This window comes from Dendronephthya gigantea, unplaced genomic scaffold (assembly GCF_004324835.1).
Source record: "Dendronephthya gigantea isolate DGI-Jeju-01 unplaced genomic scaffold, DenGig_1.0 000032F, whole genome shotgun sequence".
Classification (NCBI taxonomy): domain Eukaryota; kingdom Metazoa; phylum Cnidaria; class Anthozoa; order Malacalcyonacea; family Nephtheidae; genus Dendronephthya; species Dendronephthya gigantea.
The window spans coordinates 1957121-1983661 of NW_021163042.1; the positions used below are offsets into that span (position 1 = coordinate 1957121).

At 36.3% G+C, this 26541-nt stretch overlaps 2 protein-coding genes across 2 annotated transcripts; one reads left to right on the forward strand and one right to left on the reverse strand.

The window, feature by feature from the left end:
* The first annotated feature begins 320 nt into the window (after nt 1-320).
* On the forward strand, nt 321-5783 carry LOC114524721. The gene is made up of 9 exons (XM_028545886.1): nt 321-851; nt 1582-1762; nt 2084-2318; nt 2657-2751; nt 2983-3139; nt 3531-3594; nt 3757-4001; nt 4839-5013; nt 5513-5783. Exons 1-9 carry the CDS (start codon nt 665-667, stop codon nt 5644-5646), a joined length of 1473 nt encoding a protein of 490 aa, XP_028401687.1. The 5' UTR covers nt 321-664; the 3' UTR covers nt 5647-5783.
* On the reverse strand, nt 5769-22642 carry LOC114524720 (multidrug resistance protein 1-like). Its single transcript, XM_028545885.1, has 27 exons — nt 22118-22642; nt 21756-21909; nt 18483-18528; nt 17538-17917; nt 15513-15684; nt 15145-15269; nt 14574-14690; nt 14047-14101; nt 13717-13830; nt 13505-13615; nt 13179-13304; nt 12883-13086; nt 12549-12719; nt 11959-12120; nt 11384-11533; nt 10665-10817; nt 10410-10529; nt 9945-10022; nt 9471-9554; nt 9010-9207; nt 8674-8774; nt 8149-8289; nt 7874-8030; nt 7393-7590; nt 7103-7309; nt 6621-6767; nt 5769-6164 (listed from the first exon to the last, which is right to left on the reverse strand). Exons 2-27 carry the CDS (start codon nt 21839-21841, stop codon nt 5964-5966), a joined length of 3804 nt encoding a protein of 1267 aa, XP_028401686.1. The 5' UTR covers nt 21842-21909; nt 22118-22642; the 3' UTR covers nt 5769-5963.
* Nucleotides 22643-26541: the final 3899 nt, after the last annotated feature.

Sequence of the window (26541 nt, forward strand, 5' to 3'; positions counted from 1 at the left end):
TCTTTGCATGTTGTTAATACCCAGGGGTCAGTCTGAGCACAATCAGCACGTTGATTAATTTCGATTGTTTACACTTGCAGATACATTGAGCCGGTTTTATTTTGCTAAATCAAACCTTTTTGTTTTTGCTTTTGTCCATTTCCTGTAACAAAAATTTGACAGTAATGACTAATGTCACGCAGCCGCTAAAAGTTTGAGGTTATTGAACAGTTTTATGCTCAAAGGGAAGAAAGGGAAAACAATGTGAATAATGGTTCGTCAATTGCATTAATTATTTTCATAATAAATATATCCCAGTACAATTCCTCGTGGGTATCTTTGTCACTTTTTAAAGGGAAGTAAAATAGAAATGATGAAATTGTAGGCTGCATGCTGATGAAATACGAATGTCACTCGAACTCGAGTGTGAGTATTGGAATAGCGTTTAAACAAATTCCACATGCAAATTTTGCACCTGCGGATGCGTTCTCGTCGTCGTTTAAACCGTTCTTTGACTCTAATTTGAATATTTAATTTTACTTCCATTTTTTTTATCTTACCGTCAGAATTATGTCAGTTGTGTTTAAATCCCTCATCTCCCCCAATTGATCTCCCCCATCATGCAACTGCAAGTTATTAAATAAATTAAAGCGTTGTCGTTGACATTTAATGTTTAAAAATCATTATGAACTTGATACATTTGTCTTCCATTATACTGGTTTATTCTACATGTCCAAGAGCAAGTCAAGGAGCGAAGGAGAAGCTCCTGTCCTGTTCTTACCTCAAAGGTGATATAACTGTTGAGTGGGTGAATTGCCGTCCATATATTTATCATGATTTCGACAGCAACGCGACAGATGTTCAAGCAATAGGTAAACTATAACCTATATATATCCATTTCTTTAAACAAAAAAAAGGACCAATTATTGCAGCACGCAATCGCATATAAGACGGAAAATTTTCTTGTTTGTTTTAAAACCGTTTAAAATCGTTGCTGAGGGAGGGTGAGAGCACGGAAACTTTTCGAGCAGTTTGCATGGCTAACAACCAGCCGGGTCACTTAACCCGTACTTATTCTTATTGAGAATAATTACACTATTTTCACGTATATAATTTTTTTATCATTTTTTTACACTATATTCACGTATATATTTTTTTTATTATATATATTTTTTATTATTTTTCTCAATAATATGAAGAATTTTGTCTTGTGCCGAAAAAAAAATCACTTGTAAAGGTTTCTTGTTTTGATTTAAGTTGTGAATAAGTAGATGAGTTATTGATAACATTCAGCCACATGAATGGACTTTACTGACTGATATATCTATAAGCATACATGCAATGAAGTTCAGCTTTTGCTGCACATTTGAGAAAATACGTCAAGGAAACTAATTGATTTAAACAATCAAACTTTCAGTTTAACTAATCAAAAACCTCATGCAATATTTGTAGTAGCTCCACATCAAATTTTAATGAAAGTCAGACCTCTAATCCTGGTGCATTTAATTTATTTGCATGCAGTCGGCGGGGCTAAACACATGCTGTGTAGCGGTCCATATATATTTAAATTTTGACCTATATATGACATTTATTTTTATTCAGGAATAATTCCGAGAGCCCTGGATATTGTAGCGAATGTATCTAATTTTGTATATGAATATAAACTTGTAAATGACACGGAACAGTTCCAGAAAGCGTCAACAACAGCATTCAGATATTATCAACAGCATAAGAATGGACAAAATCTGATACTTATTCCATGCTTGTCGGTTAATTCAAAGAGGTATGAAGGATAAGTTTTCTTAATTCTTTGGCAATCACGTGTTTTTCCCCAATTTTCAAAGATAAAACAGGCAGCAGTTTTTCGTTTTTTACGTCATTGGAAACAACCAATACCAAATATTTTAAAAAATTGGTATGTCAGTTTAAACTTATTGATAAATAAGTTTATAGATTATAGTATGCAGTCTCTCCTTTACCCATGCAGTTTCACCAATTTTTGACTTCATGAACTGGAGCATTTGTCCTCCATCTAGGGGGGTGGGGGGGGGTGTTAAAAGGCCTATAGTTGATAAAACTGTGATTTTTATACCTATCTGTACAGGTTTAAACACCGTAACGAAGATGATGACGAAAACCACGGGGGATGCTACTCCGATAAAGAAACGACAACCTGTCCTATAGAGATCACAGAGAGTTATGGCCCTGCGTTCATGACAAAGTCCAGAAGGACTAAGTCGCTGGATCAGTCTATTGTAGATGGACTTCAGAAAAGTTGGAAATCCATAGTTGTTACTTTGCTTCTTGCTTGTCTAGCTGGAATTGCTTTGTGGATGGCAGTGAGTTGGGTTTAACCACCTTACGTTTTTTAATTCCGCTTCCAAATATAAACCATCGTACGATCATCGGATGATTTGTTGGGTTCTTAATTTCTCTCTTCAAAAATATGTATCTCTGTACCTGCCATAAATCATTCGCGCGGGCGTAAAGGCTAAGTCGGAAACATTGCTAATTGCTTCACCGTCAATTCGAGTAATTTTCTTTAATACTACGTGCAGACTGTGCAGTGTTGAACTGAAGTTTGAATTTTGAGCCCTCGTGTTGAAACGGAACTAGCCCTTTACATATCCCACGAAGCTATTCGTAGGATAACCAAATCCACATTTGCTACTCTTAGGAACGGAAAAACAACTCGAAAGAATTTCCAAGGGACTTTGTACCTGGAGCCTGGCAAGGTTTCTGGTGGGCATTGGTGACTATGACAACAGTGGGGTAATAATTTAATTATATAATAATTTAAGAAAACATTCGACAGAAGAATTTGTTGCAGTCCTATGGTTTTGGTGTGTTACGTCATCGCCACTATGCTGGATGAATTTTACAAAGAATTTTCCTTGTTTTCATTTCTAATATCATCCAACATGGCGAAATTTTCTGCGAAATGACCGCGCAATTTCGTAGTAATGCCCACATGCCCATCACTATAGCTATATTCACCTATAGGTATGGCGATAAAGCACCAAAATCAATTCCTGGTCGCCTGGTTACAATCTGTTGGATGATAATTGGTATGATATTTTTCTCCATTTTGACTGGCACAATGACAGCAGTACTTTTTAACACCGACGTGCCTGAAGACAAAACTATGTTTGCGAAGAGGGTGAGTCATTTTCATAGCGATAATTTGTTGTGTGGCATATAGTGGTGTTTCTATGATTGATCACCGTAAATTATGTATGGTGTAACAATTCCTCCAGGGACGTAGCTATAACGATAATTGGGGGGGGGGTATTTAATTATATTCAGTTCTGCCTGACGGAATTCTATTGTAAGCTACTGCACTTACAAAAGATATCTGTCGGGCAGAATTGAATATATATACACCACTGATTATAGATCACTAGAGTCCCTGGTTTTATATGGGTGTATGCATGTTGTGGGTATTAAGTCCAAACATCTTAAGTGTAGACGAATTCACAAATTCAGTAAAACGTTCTATAGTAAAATGTGAAATATAACAGTATAATATTACAAAATTAATATACCTGCAGGTTGCTGTCCTGAAAGGATCTGAAGAAGTACAATATGCAATGGCCGAGAGTGCTTATGTCTTTGGTAGGCACATATGCTGTATATTGCATACATATATCTTCTCCGTCACTACTGAAAACGAACTATGTCAATCTTAAAGTGGGTTTAACGCCATGATTTAGAGATCAACGTCTGTGCAAGATCTACCCCAGAACTGCATAAAAATTTATCCTTTTTGAATTTCAGAATACAACACAGTTGGAGATATTATTGAAGCTGTCAAAAACGATGAAATCGACTTCCTGTTATTGGATCGTTTTATTATAAATTCCCACTTGGAAGAATTTAGTCGATATCACTTCAAAGTAACAAAACTTATCGACAAAAGCTATAGTTATTTTATTTTCGTCAAAAGTTCACAAAATAATTTCACAAGACATTGGGATGATTGTTTTGAAATCTTGCAGCCGTGTGTCTACAAAACTTTACAGGTAACCAATGATATTTTTTGACCAAAAATAATAGCCAAAAATAATTTAATGAAAAGTTAGTAAAAAATTGCCTATTAAACTGTTTTGCTTGATTTTAGAAAATGAAATTCATAAACTTTATTTATTTTCGGTTTCTAAAGCAGAAAATATATTAGCAAATGGTGCTCTCGCTCAGTGGCGGATCTGACACCGCAGAAATTGGTGTTTAAGACGTTTCAACCCGAAAATCTAATCGCTGGTTCACAATTGTGCATTTCTGTATCGCCCTATCAAAGAGAAACCTTTTGAATATCTTAAAAAAGTTCAATTTTTTTTCTGAATACGCATTCTGCAATCTTTTGACAGCTCATCATACACATCTGACCGCTGTGAAATGGCCATTTTGAGGCTTAAAGTATACACAAAGTTATTAATTCAGACGATTCGTTTTTACCGTGAGCAAGCTTCAAATTTTTTGTGCAAGACATATTTTCTTGAATATTTATAAATCTTTTTCCTCACCAAGTTTGAAGTCTAAGTATCGAGAATTGCGGCTAAGCCTATACCAATTTCCGCGGTGTCGGCGGATCTAGGGGTGTGCAGAATAAATTACTATACAGCTTAAAATCGGAGTCGCATTGGCAGATCTTAATGTATAGATATTCTTTTCAAATCTATAACCAATAGCGTTGTTATTAAGGTGTTTTGAAACGGAGAAGTTGAGGGAATTAAACTCAAGGGGGGGGGCGGGGGCGTGTAATTTAGGGGAACATGTTCTTGTGCATATGCGTTAGCTTATCAATACAGTCGAGTATGTAATAAACTTTAGGTGTTATAGCAAGTTTGGGTTGTTTTCAGGAAATGAAAATGAATATGTCGAATGAATGGAGTAAAACAAATCCTGAAGAGCAAGGAACAATAATGGCGGATGATATAATTGTTATTCTCTCTGGCACGGTTATTGTTTTGATGTTTCTTGGTATCGCATGGCAATATTTCCACACCAAGAATTCGAATATAATACATGTTAAAGGTATGTAATAACGAGAGCGAGGAATATTCATCCAAAGATTAGAAAAAACTAATCTAAAAAATATTTCAACAACTTTCAGGATTGGGGGATCTATAGATATTGACCATGAAACTTTAAACGTACAACAACTTTTCTTTACGAAGGCATGATCACAGGGCATCACTAGAGTTGGTGCCGAGGGGGGAAATTCTTCCCATTCTTAGCCTCTCCATCTCCTAAGTATGATTGACTTTCAGTACATGTTGCACATTGTGCCAAATTTTCTCGAATTTAATTATGTATTTTTCTGAATAACTACAAAAAATTTTGATCACTGAACACTTTTTTGAATTATCCGTGGGTTACACACCCCGCAACCCTCGCTAGCACGCTCCTGATTTTGGTGCTATATATATATAGATCGGTGTACAACCAAATCCTCAAACTTTAACAAAATGTATATACAGCCGTACACGTCTGAGTAACACGTCCGTTATTCATAATTGCATATCTAATTAAGGTGCCAAAGAATTAAATCAGAATGTCAAAATGGACATTCTTAATCCTGGATACAACAACGAAAGGCGGAAAGAAAATAATTTCAAATGTGAAAAATGTCTTCAGTGCAAGCAATGTAATGCCCAGATGGAATAGATCAAAATACATGATACATTGCACTGCGACTCTGCGAGGTGCAATTTGTGAGGTGCAATGTTTTTTAATCGCTGCAAGAAACCGAGATGTCGCTTCAAAGAAGCGTTCTACCACATCCACAATTGCTGAGAAAAAAATTTATTTCAAAATTCGCATAAACCTAAAGAAATGCTAGATTCATATTAATCGTAGATTGCCACAATTGATATACCAAATGTGGCACAAAACTAAATTTACCAAAAAAGACGCTAATAGCTTAATATACAGTTCGGCATACATGCACCCGTGCAACACAGCCATATATAGCCGCATTGGCTTCATGAAGATAGCGATTGCGCACGATGTAAGGCATAATATACCCCCTTTAGAGACATTAACTGTTCATGGGTTCCATTTTCTATAACCTTTCCCTTCTTCATAACGATAATAGCATCTGCATGTTGAATAGTAGACAGGCGATGAGCGATTACCAACGTTGTCCGACCAATGCTTGCTTTATCTAATGCTTCTTGGACAACCTAAAATAGAGATAGGACAATGACAATCAACCACAAATCAATCACTTCAAGTGTCAGGAACTGAGCATATATGATAAACAGTAGCCACAGAACTTTTCAGTACATGCAGATGGGTGATATATTCAAACTTGTGAAATATATATATATATATATATATATATATATATATATATATATATATATATATATATATATATATATATATATATAGGTGCATGATAATATATATTCAAATATATATGGGGGAAATAAATATAAAATTAAAAGGATCAAGTTTCAATGCATTGAAAAATCCGCATTTTAAATGATCCTTACTACAGTACTTGTATAAAGAGTACTGCCATAATTATTACATTCACTTCTGAATCCCAGTCTGAATCGAACGGGATGGTTTATTCATGGCTTTTCTCACGAACCGTAAGAATGGCCATAAGTATACTATATGGTAATGTCTACCTTTTCGCTTTCGGTATCAAGAGCAGACGTTGCTTCATCCAGAAGCAGAATCTTTGGATCTCGTATTAGTGCTCGAGCAATAGCAATTCTTTGTTTTTGCCCGCCAGATATCAAAGCGCCTCTATCTCCAACTGTGGTATCATATTTCTGAAAAAGTTTCATTTAAACTTTATTAAGTAAAAATTTTATTTCAAATTGAAATAAATTAAATGTTTCCCAAGTATTTTTCAAGACCTGCGAAAGCTAACTAATTAAATTTCATTGTTGCATGTTTGCATGGTGATATCACAATAAGTAAATTAGCTTGTAGGTACACCACATAGGTATTCAATCTTGCAAAGCTTTCGGTCCGTTAACCCGGGCCTTGATTAATTGCACTACCTGATGAAGGCCCTGTTTAAACGGACTCAAAAGCTTTGCAGCATTAAATACTTGTGTGGTCTACCTACAAGCTAATTTACTTATGATGAAATCTCACTTACCTTCGGTAATTGTGAAATGAAATCATGAATATTTGCAGACTTTGCAGCGTCTTCGATTTCCCTATCGCTAACCATTCTTGTTGTATCACCGTAAGCGATATTGTCTCTTATAGACAGATCAAATAAAACTGGTTCTTGAGAGACAATTCCTATTTGACTTCTTAACCATTTCAAATTCAACTCCTTAACATCGCAATCATCTATCATCTGAAGAAATGAGACATATCATTGACTGTATCCATGCAGGTGGATCGTGGAAATAACAATAAAAAATTGGATATAATTCTTACCACACTTCCACTCCTCACGTCATAAAACCGTTCGATCAATGAGACGGAAGTACTCTTTCCAGACCCGCTCGTTCCAACAAGAGCTACCGTGTGACCTGGTTGGACGTTGATACTCAAATTGCGTAATACTTTCACATTACGTCGTGTTGGATATCGAAAACCAACGTTTGCAAGTCGAACTTCGCCATTGCAAGAACTCTAAGAAAACATGCGAAAAAGAATGGTTCTTAAAATCCGATTTAAGTAACTGGAATCCATCGTTCGCAAAATTGTTTTATGGCATAGACTTGGGTCATCAGTAAAACCGAATATACAGGGACCTTAAGCATTAATGGGACCTTAAGCATTAATGGGACCTTAAGCATGTAGGACAGCGACACGACGACGACGGCTATCAATACAACGAGTCAAAGAAAAAAAATCAAATGAATAAATAATTAGACCTGAGAGTTTTTTTCAGAAGTAATTTAATCCATCTTACCGGGTGCAACCCTCTGTCAGAATAACTGTCAATGCTAGGGATCTTCTCCAAGAACCGAAATACTTTGTTTGTGGCTCGCTTTGCTTCAGAATAGTCCGGTGTCATCGAAGCCGTTTGGCCCAAAATAATACCACTTACGGTAGCTGTCATCACAACTCTGTAACAAAGATTCGGGCATGAAGCGCGGATTTCATTAAGGTGACGTAGTACACTATAATGGTGACTTTAAGAAGGGTATTTGCGATGAAAACAAATTTCTTTCGAAAAGAACTTACGTCATCATATCTTGTAATGTAAGTTCGTCTTCAGTGAGAAGATATCCACCATAGCGAAATCCTACTGCAAAACTGATATTGACAGCACCCATCACACTACCATTGGCAAATCCAGCGATGTGACTTGCCCTTTTTGCTTTCCTGAAGACAATTAAGGGCAAATATATACTCAGAACTTTCGAAGTTCACCAAAACATTTTTTGAGAGAATCGGCCCTATCAAAGGTCTGTATACAACTATACGACTATTTTATATAGTAAGAAACTCAACAGAGAGGAGGGTGGGAGGAGTGAGGACAACATGATAAAGGTGGGTATATCCCAATATTGAAAATTGAAAAAACGGAGTCCAACTATGTCCATGGGCAAGTGAGCACCCTATAAAAATTATTTTCCCTTTAAATTTCTATTAAAAGCCTCGCGTTTGTATAGTCGGTTTAGCGTCATGTTTTTCGGCTCAAGTATTTCCATTTCTTGCATGTTAACCGTACTGATGCATGATTCACGGATAATGAATCAGTATCACCTGAATGTTTCCGCTTGCGATTCTCTGAACCGTTCAAAAAATGTATCTTCTTGTCCCAAAGACACAACTGTTTGAATGTTTGAAATCGTTTCAGCTGCTACCTGCAAGTTAAACGAATCTGATACAATAGGACGATTCAGATCAAATTATAATGCAGGCTTAAGTTGTTCGTGGATAATCGCGAAGCCCCTATTTGATTTACCGGTTTAGCGAACTTCTAAAGTGTGAGAAAATTTCCCAAACATAGTCAATTAATCTTAGGTTAAAATGTAGTTAATAGTTATACATTTTCGATGAATACTCAATTACAGTATTGATAAAAGCTATACGTCCAACCTGCCCACTGCTAGTTCTTTCAGGACCAATTGTTCCGCCACCGAGGAATACGTTATAGAAGGTTCCAGAAATCAGCAGAAGTGGAACGGAACAGAGCATAGCTAAAGCTAGTTTCCAACAGAAACTGAAAGCGATTATACAAGCACCAGCTATGGTAACGATCGATGACGAAATAAGACCAAATTGTGCTCCAGTTGCCTGTCATGGAATATAGATTATGGATCTTTTAGTCCACGCAATATTATAGATTATAGAGATAGATATAGATTATCATATAAATTGAATAGTTGTACGTGGTGTTTGAGCGCGATAGGAATCGAAATTGTCGAGCATTTTCCGCATACTATTTAAACATTGACCCCCAACATATATGATATACACGTATATATGTATTTAAAATATATCATACCATGTAATATGCTTTGAATATACAATGTTGTGGTGCATAGTACAAATATTACCCCCTGAATTTTGGATACATCAGCAGCCAATCGAGTGCATAATGCACCTGTTCCGTTTTCAGGTTGATCAAAGTAGGATATCTCCTAAATGGTTACGGCAAAATGTCAATCAGTACAATAAAATTGTCACACGTGCACATAAGGCCGCTAATGGCCGCAAAGGAATGCCAAATTTAGGGGAATATATCTTATTTTTGAGGTATCATTTCAAAGAAAGCTGAGCAGCTATACTGTCAGAAATTTTTCCTCTACACAGCCCTGCTACACTGTCAGAAATTTTTCCTCTACACAGCCTATGTGCATGGGTACGGGGGACATTTATTTGCAGCAAATATTTCCTCGGTTTCACGGCCTCTGCGCACAGCATGCTAATTTTCCTTCACTATTTTTTTAGCATATATTATTTTTCCATACCTTTTCTTTAATTACATAGAGAAGAGTCAATTCTATACTTTTTTCCTACTTTTTACTGACCTGTCTGAGAATGGCTAGGAAAGTTTCCTTCCGTAATCGTTTTATCAACGCCTCCCCAGACTTGGCTAAAAACCAGTTCTGGAATTTGAGCATAAGAGAACTTCAGGCAGAAATCAAATATGTATACGTTCCCCTAAAATCATTTAGGTTAAACGAAATAGCAACTTTCGAAGTTCATCTGTTCTAGAATCTGATTGGTTAAAACTACGTCACGTGAAATTGAAATTAAATATTAAAATAGTGAAATTTTAACAACTTGAAACCCCGTGCATATAGTGACTAATCGACATGCTGACTACGCCCCTGTAGGGTGATATTGCACAAAATAGTCTTTAATTAAAATGCTCCATCAAACATTTCCTTATTTGTATATTATTTTTATATAACTTATTTTCTAACTGCACCTACTCAATTAACTGAATAATTTAAGTACTTGTACCAGTTATTCGCACTAATTTTAGGTACCTGCATGATCACACCAATAAAACTTTCCACGCCAACAAACACGTAATACAGCGCCCATTTCAGGCTTGCGTCTTCCATATCTTCTCTTTGGTCTGCCTTAGATGGATCATTACCTAACGCCTGAAAATATTTACAGAAAAAAATTCCACATCGGCAATGCATACAATTGACTATGGTATGAAGATAATAGAAGACATAGAAAAGAATAAAAGACAGAATAATTCTGATTTTCACATTCAACGTTTAGATACTCACATCATATATTCCTCCTAAACTTAATCCAAAAAGAAACGGATAGGCGCCGAATATTGCAGCACCAATACAACCGAGCAACATATATCCCCATTCCGGACGATTCTTTTGCAGTACTTTTTTGAGTGACACTGGTCTTACATCCTCCTCTTCAGACTAAAACAATGAAATGCTGCTTTATGGCGGTATAACGCACCAAGGAGACGGTTTTCATAGAGTAAGAACTAAGAACTATGGTATTATGGTAGCCCTGAACAGAAGCAGTGTTTCGAAACATTCTCGTAATGCATGAAACTGAAAAGTGTTCCTGTTTAATAACGAGCAGCGTGCGTAAGATTCCATAGAAGAATTATACACAATACACACGCTACAGGCCAATATCAATAATGATCAATACCAACTTATTTTCTAATTTCACGCGATGATCCAAGAACACTGCATGGATATATAAAAGTTCCACGCCGTGCTTTAAGGTTTGCAGTACCCATAAATTTCTCAATAACGAACTTCAATACAAAAAGACTGAAAAAGTATGTTTTTATCAGGTGAACTCTTAAATGAATTCACATTAATAACTACATAGATACAATAATATTTTAATGATTTTTACACCAAATTGCACCAAATTTTACACCTTGAAATAGTTTTGAAGTATGCCGCGAAATGATGAAACGCCATAGGAAATAATATAGTAATACAAAAATATTAGACAATTCGCCTACCTTTCGTGATATACGAGAAGCGGTATAGGCGGAAGAGGTCGCTGAAGACATTTCTAGTTGTGGGACAGCGAGAGTGTCTTCATCCAACGTCAATTTTTCCTCTTCTTCCTCACTTTCATCTTTTTCATGTTCTTTAAGACCTGCACGATCCTAGCAGAGCAGGATGATTACATTGTTATTAAAATCGTATATGGTGAAAAAAACGAAAGCGATGCATGGCCTTTCTGATTAATGTTCCGTTTGTTTGAGAACATTGTAGACATGATACTATGGCAGGTTATGATAAATTTCAATCTTGACTTAAATAAAATCTAAAATCCAGAGAACCGCTTCAAATCTTCGCAAATCTTTCAGCCATCTAGGGCTTATCTTACGAAATTTACGAATTTGAATTAATAATTAAAGCAGCATAAACATGATTGCGCAGGACCATATATATAATATATAATATGTAGGCATGCGCAGGCGACTAGTATTATAGAGGTAGCTGAGCTTGCTATAAGCGAGTATAGAGTTAGATAACCATTTCTTAGTTTAAGGAGATACAGATCCTTTCTTCTAGCCAGGCACAGTACCTGTAGCCTTACAAGACTTCTGTAGATTCCATCAAGGGCCATTAGTTCGTCATGATTGCCAGTCTCAACAACAGATCCATGTTTTACGGAAACTATTATATCGGCGTTTTTTATTGTGGATAGACGATGTGCAATAATGATAGTTGTACGGCCTTCTCCTGCCTAAAAAATATTACTCACAAAAATATTTAGGTGCACCTCTGGATTTTGTCATGTTGATATGCTAATAATATCGCACATGCACTATACTATCATATTAATATGGCACATGCATGTGCTTATCCATGCATTGAAGACTTTTAAATTGACCTGCATTTATTTATCTTGAAACATTGCATGGAGTTATAAAAGGCTTAATTGATGGAAGCCAAACTACATGCCAAAGGTCGTAATAACTTAGGCATTATCAATTCGCAATCAAGCAATTGTTTAATTTGTGCATGTCAATTGTGTGCCCATTCTGTATCAATGCTGCATGCATGGTATCTATTATTGTACCAATAAATAAACCTCAAGTTTAAGGACATTTTCGAATCAACATGCAACGTTATACAAACACAACAATAAACAAGAAACAATCTTATACTAACTTTGTTAAGAGCATCTTGCACAACAGCTTCGCTTTCTGTATCAAGAGCAGACGTAGCCTCATCTAGCAGCAAAATTTTTGGGTTTCTGATCAACGCTCGTGCGATGGCGATTCGCTGTTTTTGTCCACCACTCATTTTAGCTCCGCGTTCACCACAAACGGTGTCATAACCCTAATGACATATACATACGAGGTTGCCATGATTAATTTGCTTTCGTTTTAAAGGAAGCTAGGCGGTTTTCGGGTGAATGAAATCGAGGTGAAAACGTCAGCTTCAACGGCTGAAATATATACTTTTCAAATCTTTTCATGTATGTATTTAAAGGAAAAATTACCTTTGGAAACTGGGTTATAAAATTGTGTGCGTTGGCCATTTTCGCAGCTTCTTCGATTTCACGTCGCGTAGCCCCGTCACGTCCATAAGCTATGTTTTCAGCAATTGTTGTAGCAAATAATACAGGTTCTTGATTTACGACACCAATCAAGCTTCGTAGGTATCTGATATTTAGTGATTTGATGTCATTACCGTCGAGTTTTACCTATAGAATTTTTATTATTTTACATATTTTTTTATTCTATTGTGTGTACTAAAAAGTATAAAACAGAGGATGAATCATGTTAAATGACTTACTGATCCAGCGACTGGGTCATAAAACCTCTGTATTAGTTTAACAACTGTACTTTTTCCACAGCCGCTTTCTCCAACAAGTGCAACCCGCTTTCCACTGGGAACTTTAAGACTGAAATTTCTCAGAATCTGTGGTAAAGAATATTAAATAATCATGCAGAGGGATTCAGCCTCTCGATAATGATTTCTTGGAGGCTGCTAACGTCAGGGGAAGTTTTAACTTTCCACTTTCGGTGGGTTGTTGTCGAGTGGACAAAGAGCTCAACTAAAGAAATGCTACGTCAATAGTTAGGCAATTAAACTAAACATCGCATATTTATCCAACTAACTTGGATGTCAGGTCGAGTTGGGTATACAAAATTAATGTCAGAAAATTCAACGTCTCCTGTAACAGCAGCTGGTTTAAGTCCTTCATCTGACGATGCATCAATTTTGGATATCTATGAGGAATATCATAATTTTTAGTATAAAAAATACCATGAGAACTAATTAATGAAATATTCGGAAAGAATTTCACGCGAAAGCAAGTATATATACTTACCCGGTCAATCAGTTTGAATACAGTATACCCCGATGCCTTCGCCACGCTTAGTGCCTCAAAACTCGGTCCTGATTGCCCTGTTGTCATAGAACCAACGATAACACAGAAGAAGACCTGAAATCAAAGTAACGTCCAGCTTACGTACACGTATAATTAATCCTGTTTAGACAGCGATATGGAGATCAGTGAATGGAGGCGCTCGTGGATTCTTATCTGACAGCTAAACCTCGTGATCGTTTCCGCAAGCAGTGACTTAAAATGACTAGATAGGTAGATAAGTCATGCTGTAAGGGACATATAACATCGTCAAGTAATACTTATTCACAGTACCGTAAGGGTATCACCAGCCTCAGCGTCTCCATCTTTTACTAGTTTAACGCAGTACCTGTATACATAAGACGTGCAATGATATGGAATAAACATTTCGTTTCCCAATTATCTCATTCAAGCTACCTGCCCTAAATATCTCCCTAGAATGATCCCTGAATGCAAAATTAATGTGACTAGTAATCGTGCACACGAATGAGCCTCGTTTTCTCGCCCACAACATGAGTTGTGACGAATATGAAAGAGTGCCAAAGAAACACTACAACGAAACACGCGATTATTATAAAGACTTATAGTTTCACTTTGTATAACGCCACACAGAAGATAAGATGACTACCTCACATCTACCTCTTGTCTACGGTAGAGACTGGATGTATATGGTAACAAACGAACGGAAACCATGATTTGATAACTCAAAAAACCAACAAACGAGATTGGCAAGCCGAACACTGATATCATGCTTTTAGGCAGCATGCTCACCCTATATGTAACCTAAAATATAAAATAACGTTTGACTTTGAAGTTCATACCATAATGACAAGGCAACGTTGCAATACAGCACCAGCTGAAAGCCACCCATTCCTAGTCCGATTGCTAATCCTTTACTGATTCCAAAATTGCACGCATCACCAAGATGGTTATCATATCTAATAAATAAATTATAGGAACATTCATTTTACCTTATTCATGCAAAGCAGATCAAAGTTGATGATCCGGCACGACAGGCACGGTTTAACTAGCTATATAAGTCTTATCGAGCATAATATATGGAGGCATATAATATAGAAATATATACCTAAATGTATATATATATTTTACTACTTAAGTCCGTTTACACTACACTCAATTTATTGGCAAGGCACGGATAAAATTAGTGTCCATACCCAGTTTCATTGGTGTTCAGGTCACTAATACAAAGGCCAAGCACGGATTAAGTTGGTATAGGGCTATTTTTGCCGTCCTATGCCGATAAATTGAGTGTAGTGTAAACGGGGCTTTATTGCATGGACAATATTTTTTGACGAGTCGAACTCGCTATACCTCGCTCCTTTTCTAACTTTGCTAAAAAACCATCCTAAATCATTGTTTTGGTTTACTTACAGTTCGGCTTGTTTATTCTCTCCACCAAAAGCAGCCACCGTTTTGATAGACGAAATACTTTGCTCAGCGACGTGGCCAGCTTTTGAATAAGCCTCTAGTTCTTTGCTTGTGTAGCTACCGGTCGCCTTATAAAGCATATTTAACAAATACAAAAACCCTAACCCTCCCCACGAAAAGACCGTGGGTCGTGGGAACGAGGTTGACAAAAACAATCAGGTCAAACGTAGGGGCCAATAACTGTCGCATATAAATGTTGCCTATTAAAGTAACGCAGTTACTCAATGGAAACTGGCGAAATATTTAACACGCCCCCCCCCCCTCCAATAAATTAAGTGAAATCCTCAACCATATATGTAGTAGGATCTCACCTTCGCCATCATTCCACCCACGATGAAGAGCAGCGGTAGTTGTGCCAACATAACTAGTGTTAGCTGCCAACAATAGATGAACCCGATTATATATCCAGCAAAAAAACCAATCAAACTACATATTATCCGGCCAAATTTAGAACCAATACCATCGCCAATTTTATTGATGTCCCTGTATTTGCAAACGAAAAAATAAAGTGTGAAACACTGCATTATACCATTGACGAGACAAGGTTATCGCGGTTAATTAGAAAAAACATACTCCGAAGAATACCATCTTGTAATCAGTCATGCAGTAAGTTAAGATTCCACAATATCTTCAGTATACAAGATGTTATTGTATACTGAAGATATTGTGGCATCTTAACTACATCTTAACTTATTGTATTATTATAAGTAACTGGCAGATATATTCATAATTTTAGACATAATTCTCCAATTTCCCCTCATATAAAAAGATTATTAAATTTAAGATAGTCCTGTTTATGGTAGTATGTAAAAAATTCTTTTTCATGCACTGTCTATTTAGGCTAAATAATTTAGGTTAAATTAAATTTCTCTCAAAAGGTAGGAAAGAGCTTTTGAGAGGTATAGAAAATCAACCAACTGTCATTTAAGCCTCAAACACTACAGACGTCGACAATTTTTAGAATGGAATTAACTCGAATAATAGTTTTCAGAAACATTTAAAAAATTTGTTTAAAATTTGTTACTTTTTACTTTTTCCGTATAATTCTAACACGCTACACAGTTACAGTACAGGGGTCGGTTGTATCAAGCCCGTTTAGCTTAAACGGTGGTCGGTGGTTAAGTTCAAAATAGAAAGCAAGTTTATGGTTTTATTCGACAAGCAAACAAAATGATTTTAGCCTTTATTATATTCATTTGAAATCAATGGTGTTTCTTGCAATCTGATTGATTAAAAATTGTGTGATTACATCATTTATAAGCCAATAGGATTGAAGCCCTGCACCATAATAACCAATCAGATTTAGTATTTCAGTGTAACAATCAAATTACAGGGGAAAATGGCACAAAATTTTATTATTTTGAATTTTTAAATGCCCTGCAAAATTTCTTGACAAAAATAGACGAAAATTGATTACTCACATTTTACACCGTTTACGGTTCTTTCAGGCAATAAATCATATTGAATTTGCTTATTAATTTTTTGTATGATTTCAAAATGAATATAATAAAGTGGAAATTGCACTTCGTGTCGTGCAATTTTGGTGTGAAATCAAGCTTGTGATTACAGGAAGCGGTCGTGCGATTTTGTAATCACACGTTTGATTTCACACCAAATTGCACTCCACTCAGTGCAATTACCATTATTAATACAAAGATACTGTTTACAACTACATTTTCAGTGCATAATATTCAAGTTGAGAGAGATCTCTCAATTAAGAGAGATGTAAGAGTGTTATTTCATTTTGAACTTATCCACCGTTTAAGCTAATTATAAAGGGCTTGATACAACCGGGCCAAGAAAGCTTACACTATTCGGATTCACATGGTCACGACATCTGTTTAAGTTGTTTTACGGTATCTCTGCCCCCAGAACTTCTTCACTTGGAAGATTATGATATAAAAACCATGCTGCCATGCTTTTTATGGCAAAACTCGCTTTGACATGGCTATTCTCGATGCCGTGACCAATACCGAATACTGTAAACACATACAGGACTCTTCTGATATTGGAACGGAATGAAAGTCCAAATATATCTCAATTAAGGCTTTTTTCCACTTACGTGTTTTACATACGCACGTAAAAGTCTAAATCCTTATACATGTTACCTTTGAAAAAACGAAGTGAATAAATCGAAGGACTGAACTTAGTTTTCTGCATATTTTAGTATGCATTAGTTGACCTAGATGTTAAATAATAAAATTTAAAAGCATTTAAAATTTTCCGTACGTGCACGTGCGTATAAAAAACGCGTAAGTGGAAAGCAGCCTTTATACTCGACATACTGCGGTAAATTAATTAACATTAACGTGAAAAGGAAAGTAAGGATAACATACTCTGAGAGTCGACTGAGTATCTCTCCAGTCGAGTGCGAATCGAACCACCCAATCTCCTGATGGATTGCGTTCCTAAATAGGGCCAACTTCATCTTGTGCACCTGTCGTTCCGCCGAAAGGCCAAATAAGCCTAAACCCAGCCATGAGAAGAATAGGTTGGCTGCAGCAAGACCAATGTACCATATCGCGACTGTAGTCATGGAGTCCTCGAGGTCTATTGGATCGCTACAGTTATTCTTCACACAAATAGTAAAATCGACGAAGTCTTGTGTCAAAGTACCAAATAATATATATTGACCAGGAGTAATACCGCCATAGATAATACACCCCAAAGCAGCAATTGTCAGCAAAATGGTATCCGTGCCGTCGCGAAAACGAAGCTAAATGAATGAAGTAATATAACCATGATTTCAGAATAAGTCATGTTCCACATTCATTTATTAAGCTTACAAGTTTATTAGGAAATATTTTCGGCAAGTTCTTTCTTCTCAATACTGCATGAGGGCAGCATGAACGTGGCCCAAAACGATAAAGCGCTATTAAGGGCCTGTTTATATCAGTGGAACGACTTATCCCGGCTAGGCGAGGTAAAAAGCACCTCAAATTGAAGGCTTAACCTGATTATATAGTTTTTGATTATATGCAGTTTTCACCTCGTCTATACGACTATAGCCGGGTAAAAAATTGGTACAGACAAAAATTTGATTCCATAATAACTAGACAAATTTTATCTGTACTGCATTTTTATCCGTTTACAAATATGTTTAAGTTTGGTACAGATAAAATTGAGATGGTAAAGTTTAGACTACCTAAAGTAGTCATAATAACTACCCAAATTTCATCCGTATATACCAAACCTAAAATGTGTAGTGTAAATTGGGCTTAACTTTCAAAATATATATATATATATCATTTAATTTACACTGTGATAATGTTGAAACTTACCAATTCTCTAACTGAAACAGTTGGTATTGCTACGCTTTTTCGGCTACTGAAAGAAATCAGAAAATATATAATTAAAACAGGCAGTTTTCTAACTACAAGAGCCTCATTTGCACATAATAATATACTAATACTATATCAAACTTTTTATTTCATGATCTGGAAACGCGTATAAAATATCAATTGGGAGTATAGTGAAATAAAAAATCCACTTCTCGACTAAAGCAAATTGAATTAATATCTCTTGATACATATGTATGAGTTTAATTTCCAAATTTATTATAAACTACAAGCGCGAGATTAACTGCATGGTTATTACTATTTATTGACTTTGTCAGTACTATTCTTAATTGAACTTCCATGTTAGACCATCATACATGCATGCATGTACATTATTCCGATTGCCAGCCCCTTGGGCTGAAGAAAAATGAAATGGATTTGATTATAGATCCTTTTTAACTGTCTATAACAGATTTATCCTTGAATTCGGCTGCTAATTCCAGTTTAGTTAGCTCTACTTGCCGTGGCGCCGGCGAGTGCAGGGAAGGGAGCGTCTTCCATGTCCAGAATCGGCTTTAGCAACTACACACTTTGAGCATTTAATGCTATTTTAAAAATATGGCTTCCCAAAATCGTTTCTGTTGTTAAGAAAATGAACCACGATTGAAATGGACTGTAAAGGTTTGATGCCTCAAACAGTCAATTTTAAAACTTGCAAGTTTACAAAATCATGTTGAAGGTGCATCTTGAATGTGAAAACTCTCTAAAGCCTGGTTTCCATATGACGCCGACGTCGGTAAAGTATTATTAGTGAGCTTAAGCAAGCGATGTTTTTGACAACACAAACGGCATGAGTAACGCCAAAAGACTGGGTCAAGGATTGTGATTGGTGAAAAATAAAAACTTTACTTCCGGTCAACGTACGTGTTGTCAAAAACGTCACTTGCTTAAGCTCGCTATTGTCGGTGATTATTGATGAGTGAAATCTTTTGTCTTTCTGAAATCATTTTCTCCATGGATGATTACAGACAATGAGTCGGCGACAGGTCGGCGTCATATGGAAACCAGGCTTAAAACGTCTTACTATTAGTTATCAATTGATACTATAAGTTATCCTTTTTTAACGTTGAAGCATTTCTACAACATTTTAGCGCCAATCGTCATTGCCGTTGTGTATATCGATAACAGAAACCCATGTAAGTCAGTTATGGGTTTTTTCATATTATTGGAGTAAAGTATACAGAAATAATTAGAAAAAGAGACCTCGACTGTCTAGAGATCACTCAAACATTGGCCTTTTCAATTGCACATTGCATTATACTGTATGTGCAATAGAAAAGGCATTCAAACTAGTACAACATTTTATCTAATTAAGGCTTAGATTAAACGTCGTTGGCCGCTCAAATGCAATTCAAACAGCAGGTAATGAGATGATAACGAGCTTAAATGAGGCTTGCAATCTCTCATAATCTATTGCTTGAATTGCATTTGAAATGCGACCTTAATTTCGAGTGGAATTATACACACTTCAAATTCAAGCCAGGAACAGTTGATGGAAAAATGAGTCAACTCTAGGTCCTCCGGCAGGAATCGAACCTACGCTTTTGCGATTCCGGTGCAATGCCTAGGTTAAACGTCGCATTTTGCCTGATTTGGTCGCGTCGAATGCAATTCGTGAGGTGAGAAATCTCATTAAGCTTCATTATCATCTAATTATCTATTGTTCGAATTGCATTCGGCTTTTTAAGCGTCAAAAATGGCCAAACAAAGTAAACTTATAAACCCTGTGCAGTGGCAGGAAGGAACATTCAATACTGCATGATAGCGACATGTTGTGGATAGGCAGCATAGTCTGCACATGTGAGCACACATTCATGCAAATTTGCCGCATAGGACTGAAATTTAAAACGTTGCTAAAGTAAATAATTAATTATTCATAATCTTGTTTTTAAGCCGTGTTTCCTTTGGGAATGCATTGGAACTGTGCAAGAGATAATGAAACTACAGTCACTAGGAAGTTATAACTAATAACTATACGTCCTATTAGATATACAAAGGTCAAGTGTTCTGAAATTAATCACATCACTCACATGTTCCCACATGTTGAATATGCAAGGCATTTTCGTTTTTTTTCCTTGCATAACAATGCATGAATATTCCTACCGGCCAGTTTGATACTAGAATCTGAGCGGGCGAAGCTCTAAAATTGAAGCTTCTCTTTGCACGGATGCGGCTTACTAACGCTCTCTAAAGCGCTATTTCCAACGCTATTTCCAGGGTCTCTAAAAAGCTATTTCCAACATTTCAGGCAGGTTTTATGACCGGATCTGAAAGCCACAGATCGGCGATTTTTGTTATAAACAAACAGTTTTTACAAGTCTGTTGTTAGCTAATCTAAATGTGCCAACAAGAGTATCCAACTCAATCTTATCTACAACGTCTCTTTCTATGCTGATATGTGATTACTAATACCACAAAAATCAGCAACTTCAGGGTAGGTATTTCGAAATAACAGTGAAGGGTAATGATTATATTGTAAAGCTGCATGCTAGTCATATAATTATATGACTAATATGACTAGCATGACTAGCATGCAGCTATTACAATATAATTATTACACTCTACTGTTATTTCGAAATTACTAAAAACCTACCCTGAAGCTATAAGTTGCTGATTTCTGTGGTATGTTAGTAGGCGGCCGCATACTCATCATATGATTATGTGACTAGCATGCAGCTTTACAATTAATTATTATAACCCCTACTATTTCGAAATGCGACAACTCTATACATAACAATGGACCACCACTAAATAAAGTATTTTGCCAAGAAAGAGACCGAGAGATTACTCAGATTAGGTCCCTCAGGCCGTACTGAATTTCATTGTTTTGGGGAGACCTCGACTGATTGATAAATTGGGAGCTTCGTTTGATCAATTCATGATCAGTGGAATACCGTTTTAAGAATCAACGGCAAATCACGCTGGTTGTAATTTAACATCATAAATTCCTCATAATTTGTCGTAGTTACATGATGTAAAGTCTTGTATGACATCGGATTTCGCAAAACAACGAATTTCAACAAATTATGACATGTCAATTACGACCAATTTTGTTACATGCATGTTTCCTAAGTCATGTGCACAATTCACCAAGTATATTTAATATAGTCGGAATATCACCAATTGAATAAACACGTTTTGTCTTTCTTATGACTCTTGCTTTCTGGCAGAGGTTTCAGTTACTCAGCCTATAATAATATTACCTTTAACACTTACCCATCCTTCGAGTTTGGTTTATAACCCACTGATGGTGTATTGGGTCCGTGACCACTGCCTAAAAGTGGTGTTTTTTCAGTGTCCATGCTATTGAAATATGTCGATGTGGAAGGGAATTTTTGGCTAATGTTTCGTCAATATGGCAACACGGCGTCTGATTGAATGACAGAAAGCATATCATGATTAACATTTCCTCTGTGGGCACGCATGCATAGAGAATTTTAGCGACAAAGCTACGTTAACAAAGACTCTGTGAGATTGCCAATCACAGTTATTAAACGACCAAATATCGATAACGTCTTTTTAAAAAGAATATAGGAATATTTTTCAGTAAAAAAGGGCACAAGGTGTTAGTGACTTACTTGTTCGCTAAAGATGGATGTCGTAAGTTCCCAGCGCAGATCACCAGTCCACGGAGCGCGAGTTAATATGTAGTAAAACTTTATGTAAAATATCTGATTTGGGTAATGTGATCTAACTAGTAATTGTAATATGATATAGGGATATACCAAATAATGACCCATTGTATATAGCAAAATGAAATGTAATCTATCGATAATAAATCAGAATATACAGTCCCTTCGAGTGTGAACGTTTGATGAACCAGAAAGGCAGAATAAACGAAAGATTCTGCAACAATCGTGACAAATTAATTGCAACAAAAATTCTCGTGTGCTGGGAAGAATTGCAGTAGTTTTGTCATTTGCAACACATTTACCCAATATCAAACATGTTTAATATGCCAAAATGTTTAATATGCCAAAATAATATTTGCCGCGACCAGAAACAACGCCAGCAGAGCTGCAAAAGGGAGGATCATAACGACCAACAAAACGACCAACGGCTTGTTAATTAACATGGCAATTTTGTTTTTGCTTTCGCTCCCGTCTTACAAGCCTATATAGCACAGACAGTCGCTATGTATATGTTACCGATAGTCTGCGGTGTATCTATCAAAAAAACAAAGCACTTTATATGCGATATATTACGAACTAATTTTGTAGGGTCTGGTATTTCTCATGCAAAATCTAACATTTCCCCTTGGCCTTGTCATTTTTAATGTCGACTGATCTAGGCCAGGAATCGAAAGATGGAACAATTGAGTTTGACGTTAGTATCTTGTAACATCTTGTTTTTTGTTGTTTTCATTGAAAATATCAAACCTCATTTTGATTGGGTATGGGTAAAAGGCGGAAACGGAAACGCGGAAAAACGGAAAAGCAAAAAAACGGAAAAAAGGGTAAAAGGCGGAAAAAAGGGTAAAAGGCGGAAAAAAGGGTAAAAGGCGGAAAAAAGGGCAAAAACATGTGCGTATCACTTCAGAATATAATTTTACTTTTAACGGAAGAAATTAATTGATTCATTTTTCATACAGAAACACGGTTGTGTTTGTAAGCTAGGTGTTTGACATTTGATAGGTGACACGGTGACACCAACGTTGTGACACTTCCGATACTATACAACATGTTTTGTTGTGTCATATTGCCTTTTATACGAAAAAGTCTGTGATATCTATATAGACTGCAGAGTACATATAGCATGTTAATGTTGTAGTCTAAGTTATTTCTAGTGCAAACAACGCAGTCTGAATGGCGGGAAGCTTTAAGCTCCCCAAACTTGTTCAGAAAAAACCAGAGGATAAGGAATTGCCAATGTTTGATTGGGCTAACATTATAAAACAAAAAAAGCTTGGCGCTGGAAATTTTGGCTCTGTTGCTTTCATCAATGTTTCAACAGTTGCCCCGCCGCTATATCATATTTCTAACCAACTAAGAAATGATTCACCACCGTCAATGTTGTATTCATTTCCTTCAATGCCAGTCACTGCTCCACCAGTTCCGCCACAGGGTGTCCGTCTGCAGTTACTACAAATGTGTTCCCCTATGGTGAAAAGATGTTTTGGTTGCTTGGGGACACTTAAGCCTCAGGGTGTAATTGCTCCGCCGCCCTACGATCTGGTTTTGGTCTCCCGGATGAATAGACCATGGGTGGATAAGAACACAGGAGAGACACGCCACACTATGGGAAATGTCTACTTTCATGTAAACGTCCAGTGTGTTCGTATGAAGCAACCGTACTTTAATGCACAGATGACAATTTTTAGTAACTCACTTACTGGACATTTAAATCCCGAACATTTCCAATTTTTAAGGGAGTTCGGCTTGCTATTGTAAATATCACAGTTTTTTGACACAGCGAAATCGGACTGTTGCACCTTTCTATAAGTTTTGTTCATCGAAAAATCAAAAGTTTTGTTCATTGAATTCAATATAAATACACTTATATATTGTCTAAAACGTTGTCTTATCTTATGGCACTGACTGTGTGTATCACAATGACTGTAAATAATTTAAGTTCTTGATTTTTTTCTTATGCTTGAACCATACCGAATTCAATATTATCGTACTAATATCAAGGACCGGCCTAAAATAGACGTTTTACCCTTTTTCCCGCCTTTTACCCTTTTTTCCGCCTTTTACCCTTTTTTCCGCCTTTTACCCTTTTTTCCGCCTTTTACCCTTTTTTCCGCTTTTCCACTTTTCCGTTTTTCCGCTTTTCCGTTTCCGCCTTTTACCCATACCCATTTTGATTCGTATACGTCAGGAAGTGACGCGATCATGAGGTAATTTCACTTTGTTTTCCTTTGAAAGTTGAGACGGTAAACGCCATTCTCAGGCCTGAATACGTCGTCATCTTTTTAATGTTGACAGGCCATGGCCAAGGGCATCAGTGCAAGGCCAATAACTCTTATACTCGATTAGCATAAACAGCCTGAGAAAAGAAACAATATATATATTCGTTCACGAACACTCAAGGTGATTTACGTCAAAAGATTTGCCTTGGTTTATGCGCTCCAGCCTCTCCCACCACCCCCTTTCCGCTGACAGCCCTTGTAGGTTTTAAAAATTCAACTACTTTTTAATGAACTTTTCAGCGACACACATCGACAATATCAAGAACACTTAATTTGAAATGAATTTGATCAGAGAGAACGTCACTCATATTTAGTATTTTCTATGCCTATGGCTTCACGTTCTGGCGAATAGTTGGATTAGGCTCAGTGGTATTTTATATAAAACATGCAGTACCAGAAATATACCTTTAATATTTACAATTTCCCTATAAATATTCAAAACATATGACTAACTAGAACGAATAAAGAGACCGACTTTGCATTTTATAAGAAGGTTAAATTTTCGAGTTAAGAATCTACAAAGACTGTCGCTTTAGCACGCGGTTCATCTGTAGTTGTCATCAACTGAAATTGCAGTCATAGCTATATCATTTTAGTAGGCTGAAATAGAACAATATGAGGTAAATTATTATCAGCGTGGTGCATGTAAACGCCCATATTTAAATAAGCGTAGTGTAAACGCCCAAAACCTTAAAACGACCTCCAACATGGAAAACATGCAGTTTTCATGCATTACCATGTCGATCGATAATAGTAATATTGGATTGCATATTAATAATAAAGAATATTAAAGTATAAATTGACTGTGCTGCGTCAATATATAGATTAGTGCATGGAATTACAAAGAAAATTCAGCAGGAAACTGAAAGCAAACTGAAGTCGCTTATGCTTACGTAATTTAGTAGGAAATTTCTCTCTCAGAAGAGAGTGGACTGTTAGTGCTTCATGCATGCATGGCATGCACCCACCACCTGCCAACAAAACCGAATCTTAAACTACTCGTGTTAAACTGCAATGTCTATTGTTGCATTGTAAATATCGCTTACAATGCTTAAAATGACCGTTAATTCGTTTATGAAATTTTATCTGTGACTTTTCTTTCCAAGATATCCAACATTCTTTCGGTTTGCAAATTTCGAATTGGTCATGTATTTGGATACGAAACAAAATTGAATTAATGCTCGAGAGGAGTGATAGTTAATCGAAATTCCATAAAAAAAGTTATTACAGTGATCTTTACAGTTATCTTTACAGTATATGTAAACATTTAGGAAGAAATACATGTACTATATGTGTATATGTAAACATTTAGCCATATACTTTGTGTCATGTGATGTAGCAAAGGCACTTGAAATTTTAAGATATAAATATCAGTCCATGCATGCATGCATAAGTTGATATTGCATAAAGAAGTGCCACGCTAGTGAATTGTATGGAAATGAGGCTTTTAAAAATATTTGTCAGTTATGCTATTTTGGGTGATTTACAGAGTGTTGAATGCATTTTATTATGAATGAGATTAGATTAATGAACAATAGGTTCATGATTAAAGTGATAACTGAATAAAGTATTCTTTTGGGGGGTATGTGCACAGTGCACGCATTTAAATATGGTCTCAAATTTCAATATACATCTACAAATACGGAGCAGTTATTGCATAGGACAAGAACGACTCTGGACAAGACTTCGAAATTCTGAATTGCCTAAGCCAATTTTGCTTCCAAGGCGAAACTAATTATATAATACATGCCCATTCTGCAATGCTAATTTTGTTTATCTATTTCACGTGAACAGTTCATGAATGATTTCGAGTTTCAAAAGAGATGCAGAACGACATGCAAGTATATTTTCTGACATGCATGTGTTTTATTTTGAGAAGTTTTATCAACCCTGGTAACTTGGCAAATGTTGTCCAGAATAACAAGGGAAGTATAAAACCCTCATGATCATGTGTGTAAATAAACTTGTCAAGTAAGAACCTGTCGCCTATATAACCGGCTTAACTTATATAAATAATTTTAAAAGTCTAATCAACCTCAGTCGTGGGAGGGAAATGAGGGAAGGTTGAATTTGAATAGACGGCATATGTAC

Bases quoted from the DNA above. Each gene is read 5' to 3' on its own strand.
- LOC114524721 (XM_028545886.1), top strand. From the start codon at position 665: ATGAACTTGATACATTTGTCTTCCATTATACTGGTTTATTCTACATGT. The intron at 2,319-2,656 runs GTGAGTTGGGTT...TGCTACTCTTAG, and splicing joins GAATTGCTTTGTGGATGGCA to GAACGGAAAAACAACTCGAA. The intron at 2,752-2,982 runs GTAATAATTTAA...ATTCACCTATAG, and splicing joins GTGACTATGACAACAGTGGG to GTATGGCGATAAAGCACCAA.
- LOC114524720 (XM_028545885.1), bottom strand. From the start codon at position 21,841: ATGGACACTGAAAAAACACCACTTTTAGGCAGTGGTCACGGACCCAAT. The intron at 13,087-13,178 runs GTAAGTCATTTA...AAAATTCTATAG, and splicing joins ATGACCCAGTCGCTGGATCA to GTAAAACTCGACGGTAATGA. The intron at 6,768-7,102 runs GTAAGTGAGATT...AAACTTTTTCAG, and splicing joins TCATTTCACAATTACCGAAG to AAATATGATACCACAGTTGG.